The 11,300-nt window shown below is 36.5% G+C and overlaps 1 protein-coding gene across 1 annotated transcript; it reads left to right on the top strand.

Moving 5' to 3' along the window:
- Positions 1 to 7,416: 7,416 nt before the first annotated feature.
- On the top strand, positions 7,417 to 8,981 carry LOC107717378 (GSK-3-binding protein-like). Its single transcript, XM_016524106.1, has one exon. The coding sequence runs from the start codon at positions 7,740 to 7,742 to the stop codon at positions 8,202 to 8,204; it is 465 nt and encodes a 154-aa protein (XP_016379592.1). The 5' UTR covers positions 7,417 to 7,739; the 3' UTR covers positions 8,205 to 8,981.
- The last annotated feature ends 2,319 nt before the right edge of the window (positions 8,982 to 11,300 follow it).

Raw genomic sequence — 11,300 nt, 5'->3', positions numbered from 1 at the left:
TTAAATGCAGAAATGTGTTCTGTATGAATGGCACCTATTAGTCTTCTAAAGTCACACAAATGTACTAAAACTAAAGGGGTGTTTACACAATGATATTTTCAGCTAAAAATGGCCATTTTTGATGCATTTTGGCCATTCATTTACGCGACACTGGCGTTTTGGGGGCCTGAAAACACAAACGTTTAAAAAACAGATTCAAAACGTTTTTTGAAAGCAATAGCATTTTTATCTCGGTGTAAACTACAAAAATACAAATTTGTGAAAATGCTGACAGACGTAGTGTTTCTTCACAAAGTGACATCGCCTGGCATGCATAATACAGTGTTTTTCATCATTTTCACAGATTCGTGTGAACATTTTGACAACATTGTCGTCTGTACACTAAACTTTTCAAAAACGCAAACAAAAACTGTTTCCGATTAAGTACATTGTTGTAAGTCATTATTCACTCAAAATCTTTACCTTTACAGTAGCCTAGTTCTCAGAATCTCTTGACTTGAGGTGCCAAGTCTAAAAATGCACAACTCGATTGGTTTTAAGGTTTAAATCCTAAATCCCACTTCAACTTTATGAAAAACAGAAGCCTGGATATCTCCCTTTGTGTTCTTTGGAGGAAAAGAAAATAACTTAGTTTTCAAACAACAATCTATTTTAAGCTTTTTGTAATGACATACGGAACAAAATATTTAAACAATAGAATACAATACAAAAAAAAAAAAGCAAAAAAAAAAAAAAACAAGGGGTGGAATGGGCTAACATGGATTATTGGAATACAGCAGGAAGAGTTTTACATAAAAGTAGATTTGACAGGTTTCAGGAAATCAAGGAAGGGTTGCCAGCTTGGAATCAACAATGTAGATTGGGCTCCAATAAACGTATACCTTCCAGTCGTATAACATGGAACAACTCAGACAACCAGGTTTTGGAAAAAAGGGGCATTTGAAGATTTCCAGTTTAAAAGTATTATCTTTTTAGCAAGGACCATACCCAATAACAGTGATTGCTGTTGAGAGCTTGAAAAAGTGTTTAGTAACTCAGAAGTCCCCAAAATTGGTAGAATGGGATCAGGCTCCACAACCTTTTGAAAAACCTTTAAACAACAATCATTTTAACATGATTTTTGGGTGACTTGTCCTTTAAACTAGCTGAAGTAGTAGAGTGTATGAAGAATATGTTCCCAAAACACACATAATAACATTCCTCTGACGATTGTTTCTTATTTTATACTGAGTTTACCCCGAATGGTATTTACTCATAAAACATTTCATAAGGCATGATCTGACAGTTGTTTACTTGTCTGTTGTAGCACAAGTGTTTCTAAGAATAGCTAGTCCCCATATTTCCACACTGACCACTCTATCAATAATTGTGCCACTCCACAGTCCACTGTCATTTGGGACTTGCTTCACATTGTGATTGTTCTGGCATGAGCTCTGTGTGAGAGGGTGATATGTGTGACGCTGTAGAACCGCACCGGGCTCGGAACGAACGTGTGTGCTGACCACAGCACTTCCCTCCGTTTTCATCCGTGGCCTTCAAAATGGAATCCAGAGAAAGTCAAAAAGCAGAGGGAGGGGAGTGTGCTGTTGTAAACACAGCCATTAGAGCTCGCGTGTTGGCTGCAGCTCAAGGGCCGAGGGCAGCAAGTGCAGCTCTCAGACACGTGCTCCCGCTGTACACAAACACGGCCTCTATCACGGGGGAGGGGCGCTGATTCTAGGAAATCATAACTGACTGACACAAATGCAACCTTCACCAAAACTAACATGTGGCTCGGAGAATTTCTCCCTCCTTCTGTTATGAACGATGTATTTTAGCATCTCCGTAATGTTTAGTATTTTACGCAGGCCTAAATTATCAACCACTCCTGCTTTTTTGAGCGCTTATTTTGAGCAAGATCATATATCACACGCTCACCCTATCTACACATTACCAGGCAGTCATATTTATTTCTAGACTATGATGATATCAGGAACGGCATAAACACTTCTTTGTTAAGAGGCATCTTCAGGCAATATGTGATTTCAGTGACGTGTTTACACAATATTCTGATACTTAGTATTTTTGCTCATCGTGTCATGTACATGCATTAACATTACCATATCTATATTAAACCAATATTTCTAGAAATCTAAATGAGGCAGCTGGCATATGCCTGTAATAATCACAATTTTGGATCATCTAAACACCTTATTTGGGATATCCACTAAAGCAATATATAGGCTGTGTGCATTACCAAACAAAGGATATTAGATATTTGTAGTTTTTAAAAATCAATCTACTGTAGAATCGTTTGTAGCAATTAACATTTTAAAAGCATTAAAACAAACGTCATGTTCTACATTTTGCAATTTGTCACTGTTGTATGAGTATTGTTTATGAATGAGTGGTAATGAGCTGTTTCGTAAATCGTAATAAATGGCAAGAGCAAGCATATCTAGTATTTCCAGAAAAGATTGCAGGAAAAGAATGTGCATGTGCATGCAAATTACATGCATACATGTATATTCCATTGACTGTGAAGCATGTAAACATCTTTGAAATAAAGGTTTCACTTTGATCTGAATACAACGTGCATGTACTGCCATACAAATTTTACAATAACTGTTTTCTATTGTAATATATTTTAAAATGTAATGTATTCCGAAATCATTCTAATATGCTGATTTGGTGCTCAAGAAACATTCTTTTTCTTCTTCTTAATTAATGAAAAAAAGTATTAATTTCTTTAAAAAAGAAACTGACCCCAAACCTTTGAATGGTAGTGCAAAACTGGTCACTCTCACTATTTCTGTCATCAAAATGTTCTATTTCAAGTAGCCTAATAAACTGATATAATCAAGAAGCGTACAGCATAAAAGCTTGAACTAATAGTGATGACTCTCAGCTTTCCAGTACTGTCCCCACTGTAATCACACGCTCTGATCAGGATGAGCCTCTCTAAAGTTAGACTGTATGAGATTTACTATTGTCCCTTGAGCAAGAAAAGTCTGTGGCTAATCCAGTACAGCCCAACCCCCATCTGAGTGCAGTCAGCGGCTGTAACTGAGAGCTGAGTACACTCGTCTGAGGAGGTCGACACCAGCCAGCTACAGTAACACTCCTTTGATAGTACAGGAGGAGTTTCTGGAACACATCTAATTGAGTGTTTTGTCCAAAGTCAGAATTGTTTGCGTTCATGCAACTACCATTCATCCACCCCCACAATTCACACAGGTACGATGAGTCAGGCAAATGCAACCTGACATAGGAACTGCATATGTGGAGGCCTTTAATACTTCAAGAGAGTTAGCCGTTAGCATTCATCTTAAAAGCAACTGTTAAGTTGGGGCAGGACTCCAAGGAAGTATGTAATTTTAAATCTGCCAACTTTGCTCATGGCAGTTAATGTAAAAAGATACTTTTGGGCCTCCAAATGGTGTAGTTATGGCATGTGGAACATTGGTATCTGTAAGAACCTTTAACATCCATAGAACCTTTACGATACCCAAAGGTTCTTTATAGTGGAAAAGGGTTCTTTAGACTATAAGAAAATATTTTTCAAACTAAGAAAAAATGCTTACTTTAAGAATTTTTCACTGAAAGGTTCTTTTGGGAACCAAAATTTTTGAAGCCTATAGTTACGGCACACAAAACAAAGATATTGGCATCAACGGTTCCATTAAGGACCTTTAATGCCCAATGCAAGATTCTATATAGTGGAAAAAGATTCTTTATATTATTAAAAAAAACATTCATTAGCCTACATGAAGACAAAGGTTCTTTTATGAATGTTCACTGAAAGGATCTAAAATAGTTCTTCTATGGCTATAAAACCCACCTTTTGGAACCTTTATCAATATTTTTTAACTCTGCACTTAACATTTTTCATGTGGCCTGATGCAAATAAGTTGCCACTTTAAAAATAATAAACATTAACATTAACTATTAACATTCATACATTTATTTCTGTATCAAGAAGTATATTAGAGTGTAGATAGCATTTAAACAGGAAGAAATAAGCAATAAAGTTTCTCGCTTACAGCTATATAAAGGACAGGGCAGTAAATCAGCAGGGAGAGGCTCTCTGTCTCTCACTTGCCGTGTTTACGCATTCACTTGCTTATGGATTATCTCCTTGGTTACTTGGCCCTGATTTGTTGTATGCTTCCATTTAAAAAACAAAGCTAGCAGAACACTTAGAAATACCCAGAATCCCTCGACCCTTCATCTGAAACAAGGCCTCATGAATCCTTGAAACAGACAGAGCTCTTCCTTCCTCACATCATGGGTCTGTGTTAAGTTTTTCTGTGTATTGGCCTCGCCCACAACAAATAACCCATGCTCCCCACCCATGTAAACTTCAAGGACTGACTTGTCCAAAAAGAAACAGGCCTGTTCTTCCTTTCTGAGAAACTAATCTAAGAGAGTCCAAAAGCGACAGAACAAGTTTTACAACTTTGACGATAGCATTGCATAAAGTGTACGAGATTACAGACCATTACCTCTCCATTCAAATCTTTTATGTAGGCTAGATGTATACGGGTTTTTGACGCCAAGGCCCTCTAAAGATGACAAGATCCTCTTATGAGGGTCTCCTTCTTAAAATATAAAAGCAAAAGCTATATTTTTGATAAGACCCATTTACATTGTATAAAAAGAGTGATTTTTTAAAATAAAATAATCATTTGATTTTATACTGTTATAAAAACATTGAATTTTTAATGAACGTTTGATTCAATTCAAACAGCACTTTTCACAATAAATATCATTTGAACAGTACACATTGTATACATATTATTCTATTAAAGCAGATAAGAGATCCTTTGCAGCTGCTTGCGTTTTTTTTAAATAAACATGTATATAGAAGCACTTAATTTAGATTACAAAAGACATTTTCTGAAGAAAGAAGTAAAAGGGTGGTGCTTTTTCATGCAAAAGTTGCTGCCACAATGATAATATATTGTAGGTAAGATATTAGAAACATATTGCCAAGGTGTCGCCGGGTGTTTTTTCATGGCCCAAGTTAAAAGAGCAAGTCTCTTGTATTCGGGTCTTTAGATTCCCATCAGTTTTTATTCCTTCAATGCAAGTTTATGGAACGTTTTTACTTGTTTTATCATCCATCAGGTGATATTTAAGTCTGATGCTTATAAAAGTAAAAGCACATCTCTCATCAATAAACTACATGATTTGAGATAACATTCATGTCTATGGCACCAACAAAGATCAATATTTAAGGTTAAGGTTTAACCCTAATATAAGCAAATACTGAGTATACCTACTAATAGCATCAATCAATCTGTGACTGAATTTTATGCACGTGATCAGACAACTTATTAAACATTTACTCAAGTGTCTGAATAAAAAAAGAATGACCTCTTTTATCACAAAGACCACATGGCACATTGGGTTCTCAGTAAGGTGAATTCTGAGAAACAAGGTCCCTGTGGGCATGCTGATGACTGAGACAGTGAGCAACGGCACACCAGTAGCCTGTGTTGATACTTCAGTCTGTGCTTAAGACTGTTCTCCTGCTGTGAGGTAAACAAAGAAAGCTGCTATGGATGTTGGATGGTGCAATCTGTGCAGATACAAAATCTAATGGTGAATCACAGCTTGCACGCTGACGTGCATATATATTAATTTACCATGAAAACAAAACAAAACATTTTTAGATGTAGAATAATGTGCTCAAACATCTAAATAAGAGTTTAAATTGACAATTCAATCCCTTGCTTCACTAAATGCATCAGATCCAGCAGCTCAAGTCATGGAAATTATAATCACATGCACAATGTAGGTAAATAGTGGCATTGTATACCATGATCAATAAATTTCTCTTCTGGTACTACCCACCCCCTTATGTTGTGTAATACAGACCCCAAAACTGATTGTGTAAATTAAGAAATATGATATTCATGTATGTTTTTTCTTTTTCTGCAAACTGTCAGCATACATTATCAGATTAATACTTAATGTAAACATTGCAATTTATGTCATGAATGAAACCCTACTCACTGAAAGATGCTTGTGCAACAGCTGGTAAGAAATGTAAGCAGTCTTGAGCTATATTCAGTGCGGTGACCAAACAAAATGGTGCAAAGGTTTGGGATGAATGACCAAAAATCTAGTTTCAGAGCACACTAAGGATACATAATTATTAACCTGCTGAAATATTAGACATTAATTATATGGTTTGGTGCCATATGCAATCGAACATCCAAACATAGCAGTTTCTAAGTTTCTAAGAACTCAGAGGCCTCTTCCTCTGAAAGAGGACGTGGTCAGACTGACAACTGTGAAATAGAACAGAAAGTGACAGAGCAGACATTAAAGAAATACTATTTAAATTTTGGCATGGTTAAGAATGTTACAGGAATAATTCACGTCAAAATTATTTTTTCACTCATAAGCGTTTCATGCAATTACAATAAACAGGTACTGATTTCAAAGACATAAAAACATTGTGAAAGTAGCATAAAAGTAATCCACAAAACTCATGCACTGCATTTTGCCTTTTGAATCAACTGGTTTTGTAAACTTGATCAACTAACTCATTTAAACCTTTAACCTAAAAGAATGATTCATTCAAGGAGCGTTAGTGTCAAGAGTAGCATAATAAATAATAATAAAATAAATACATTTTGGCCTGTTTCTCACACAAAGCACATGAGTCATATGGACCAAACATTAAGTAAATAATGAAGAATATTAATTTTAAGGGTGAACTATTCCTTTAATCTGTGAGGATGATTCAACAAACAAACTGCTGCAGCTCAGCTAACTGCTGTAATGAGTCACTGTTGCAAATCTGAATAAATCCGGTTATTTAGTGAAATTTTTGACACAGTTCCATAAAGACAGAACACACCTTTAATACTGGCATGATTGCAAATATTATGCAAACACACCCATAGCACACTGTAAAGTCCTTACTTAATAGCTACATTTATATACAATATATGCACAGTAGTAATCAATGATGGAGAAATATGCTCTTTGCAGCCAGATGTCAACTACCAACAGTAGGCCTGGCCTACCATGAAAAATCTTGACTCTTGTACGACGTCCCTGCCTACACCTTTTAGTTAAATTTATTTGTCATGTTAATTCTATAGGCTATTAATGTGTCTACAATTGTATGTTAACATTCCCTTGATTACTTGCACAATAATCGCCTACCACATACCACACAAATGAACAGCTCCTCCTTTCCAAAAACGGAAATTAAGTTATCAAGTAGCTACGATACTGATTTGATGACCGTGTATATAATTCAGAATCTTCTTAGAAATCAAGTACATCTAGTAATCTCACATTCAGTTGCAACAACAGCATTTGGGTGCATAGAGTTCACACGTGTGGCGGAGTACATCGTTTTTATCCACTCGGGACAGTTATGTAATGCTATGATTGATAATACAGAGATCTACGGAGACGTATTGGCGGAGCCAAAATAAATATAAATGTTAAACCGAGCGGACAATGTAATTTATGTAGCAGCTGATACGTATAAAATATATCTCCAACTTTCTGATTACAATATAACACATGGGTTTACATTTTAAAACGACCGAGCATGCGCCCCTCAAGCTCAGAAATGGTACGTGCCGGATTCGGCGTCATCCTTTGTTTACAAATCAACCCTTTAGCTGTTTCTGTCGGGCAGCGTGGCGGACGCCGGCTAAACGGTCGCATCTATTTGAATAAAAACAACCATCACGACTGGATATTTGTTATCTGAAGCTATATTAAAAATGCCCTGTCGAAAGGAGAACTATATCTTTTTGGAACAGTCGGTAACGGTGGATTCTAAGGAAGTAGACGCGCTCGTGTCGAAAATCGGCGAGGCGCTGCAGCTTCACAACAATAGCTCCAGCCAGAAGGCGATGTCACGTCTACACGGTCTCGCGAGCAGCAGACCTAACGTTAACGGCGGCAGCAACAACGGCAGCAGCGCGGCGGGCGCTCAGCGGTGCATCCGTCTCCGCAGCCGGAATTTACGTACCAGCCGGGCCAGTCCGTACAACCCACCCGGATCCAGCGATCAGGAATGGGGCCATTTCAGATCCTCGTGGAACCGAAAGAAAATCGACGAGGACGATCCGCACCAGCTCCTCCAGGAACTCATATTGTCGGGGAATCTGATCAAGGAAGCGGTCAGACGACTTCAGTTTTCCTCGGAACCAACGGAGCACGACATATCCAAATCTGTAGACTGACTTGAACAAGTGAGCTCCTGACGTTTTCAGAGCTCATTGTCATACGTTGGTTTTACAAACTTTGATATCACACCCTTTTGATTTTTCTATTGTATATTGCTGAGATGGAAACGTTATGTATTTGGACTCTTCTGGACTCTTTTCAACGTGACCCTACCTTATTCACCCATTTTTAAATCTCAGTGTTCGGATTGAAATGCAAATGTGATGCAAAAATCTTGTGGTTTATAGCAATGCATTTTATTATAGTATTAACTGGCCTCTGGTTGGTTTGTCCTAGAATGGTGCATCATGTTTTGGTTTGCTGGAGTTCAACACTGTGTGTCAGTAGCAAACAAGAACTGCTCAACTGCTTTGTTTACAATGTAGATGTGCTCCGGCTGCTGGTTTGCAGTCCTTGCCTAGATCAGGCAACGGGTCACACTTTTAGTTTAACTATGTTTGGATACCGAGATATCACTATTTTGATTTCAAACTGGCCCTGTGTGCAGGGCCCTTGTTCTCTGTCCCTTTGATTTCCATGTGAGGAGCAAGGCCAACACTCCTTCTCGAAGAGAAAATAAGATCAAACTCACGTGTGTGTGTGGGTAAATGTGTTATACAAGGGGGATGTGATCACAACACAATGACACTGGTGCTTTTTGATTCCAGTGTGGAGTTCTCATGTTTTTTTTTTCCCACTCTGTGTAAACTCTGCGTATGCTTCGCAACGAAGTGTTTTTAATAACTCTGATTGTTCAGAGAGTTTGGTGTCTAATAAACATGGTGTTTTGGCATAAGATTATTTCATATGTCTGTTCTTGTAATCTCTGGTTTGTATGCACTTTTTTGTTTTGTATCAATTCTGTGGATCACCATCATTCATATAATATGGTATTACTTCAAAGAACTTCAAAGACCAAGCACTTCAAAGACCATATTCAATGTTAATACTGGGCATTTTGATATTAGTGCCTTAATCATGCTTATGTTGCACATAGAGTGAGGCCCAAAAGTCTAAGACTACATTGATATTATTCATATATTTAGGGTTTTCAATTAAAAAAAAAAAAGTCTGATGGAGACTTGACTCTTGAAAAAGAGAAAAACAAAACTGTATGAAATTAGTATACTCAAATATAAGATTAACTTTTCATTCAAATTATTGTTGATAATACACTTTGAAATGGAAAAGCTGTGCTTAATTATAAAGAATGCTAAAAAAAAGAATCATGTAGTGGTGTTGACTTTTTGAGCCCATATATAGATGTGCGTGACTCAAGTAGGCTACTATATATAGTTTATATTGTCCTCAAGTACTATAGTATTTTACTACACTCATAAAGAAAACATCAACATAGGTTGTTCAAGAATATGGCCACGTTATTGTGATAAGCGAAAATACAAGCTGACACACCACAGCTATGATATCTGAAGCGATAAACGTAGCTATGCTCTTTGAACACGGTCTGTGATTTAAAGTTAATTAATGACTAGTAATTTATAAACGCAGCATTATTATAGTGTCTAGCTAATACAAATGAGGTTAGAAACTTGGCGTCTCACTTCCGTGTAGGCATTTTGTCTAATCGCTCAGCAGATGGCAGCACAATGCAAGTCACAACAGCGGTGTAGGAGCCGGAGAAAATCTGAGAGGGATAAAGATTTGCAGCATTAGGAGTTAGGAGTGACTAATTCTGACATATGTTTCATGAATTAAATGTTTTATTTCCAAAATACCCACTCAAGACTGCATTCATTGATTCAACACATGTGATTGACATTGCTCACTTAATTCTGATTGGTCAATGACACTGTCACATAGCCTATTGTTTGTAGCCTATAACCTTAGGCCTATAGCTGGAACTAAAGTTCTATAGAGTGTGTACTAAATTGTGTAGTATAAATACATTCCCAGGCATAATCTACTACTACACCCTCCGTTGCTGTTGTTCTTAATTTGACCTGTGATTTAGGCCTAATTCAACCAACTTCAAAAAACAATTTATATTGGCGTTAAATGTATAGTTATTGACAAAAAAATTACTTTCTTGGTATCAAAGCACACAGATCTCCGACATTTTCCATAATTCAGCATTTCGACTGTCATAGTCTCATTGAATATTGGGGGAAATGGTGGCACACATTAGAATCTCCTTGGATGCAGGTCATCAGGGTATTTTTTACCTATTGAATATTCAGATGTTTAATTTATTTTACGTATATTAGCCTATATAGTTGGGAATGTATGCATTATGCATATGTTGGCAACAAAGCTGTGGTACTTCCATGTCTACTTTTTATACCAACACAAGGTCACTGGCGCCATCTTGCAATTCAAAAAGGTACTGTAGAAAACTATTTAAAAATTGACTTGTGGGATTTCAGTGTAAAGTTTTATGGTGAATATAAACATATTACTGAGGAGCCGAGGAGTCTCCCGTTCAAGCAAGAAAATGAAAACATTACTCAGAAGACCAGTGCGTTAGATTAGAAAGAATGCACTCTTAAAAATATGCAAGGTTCCAATTTATTTATTTATTTATTATTTTATTTTTTTCAGTGATGCCATATGGACTATTTTTGGTTCCTCAAATAACCTTTCAGTTAACAGTTTTTAAAAGAATAATTGTTTTCTTATTAGTGTGAAGTACATTTTAATAATCTGACTAAATATTTTTCCACTATTAAAAAAAATTGTCCAGTTGGTTCTTGTTTTTGGTTCTTTGGATATTAATTAAAGGTTCATCATGGAATCATAGAGGCTGATAAAGAATCTTTATTCTGTGTGTAAAATAGACAAAAACATGTTATATTCTAAACTAAACTATATTATAACTATATTAATTAATATTGTAATATTATTGCAATGTCCGTCTTGTGGCCAGGTCAGTTGTTTTCTTAGTGGAAGCTTTAAAATGCAAGTAAGATATGTAACTATTGTTCTGAATAATTTAATCAAATGAATGAAGTTAGAATGCTTTTGTTTTAGCGGCAGTTTTAGCAGTGCAAAAACAATGCATTTTTTACCTAGCCTAGCTTCAGTCTAGAGAATCTAGACTCCTCAGAAGCTTCTTTTTAACTCACATCCCCAACCACCAGAGGCTTCTGCTGTTC

This window comes from Sinocyclocheilus rhinocerous, unplaced genomic scaffold, assembly GCF_001515625.1.
Source record: "Sinocyclocheilus rhinocerous isolate Xijiao unplaced genomic scaffold, SAMN03320098_v1.1 scaffold933, whole genome shotgun sequence".
NCBI classification, from domain to species: domain Eukaryota; kingdom Metazoa; phylum Chordata; class Actinopteri; order Cypriniformes; family Cyprinidae; genus Sinocyclocheilus; species Sinocyclocheilus rhinocerous.
This window is presented reverse-complemented; position numbering and strand designations above follow the sequence as displayed.

Excerpts from the sequence above, each read along its gene's own strand:
- LOC107717378 (XM_016524106.1), top strand. The coding sequence starts at position 7,740 with ATGCCCTGTCGAAAGGAGAACTATATCTTTTTGGAACAGTCGGTAACG.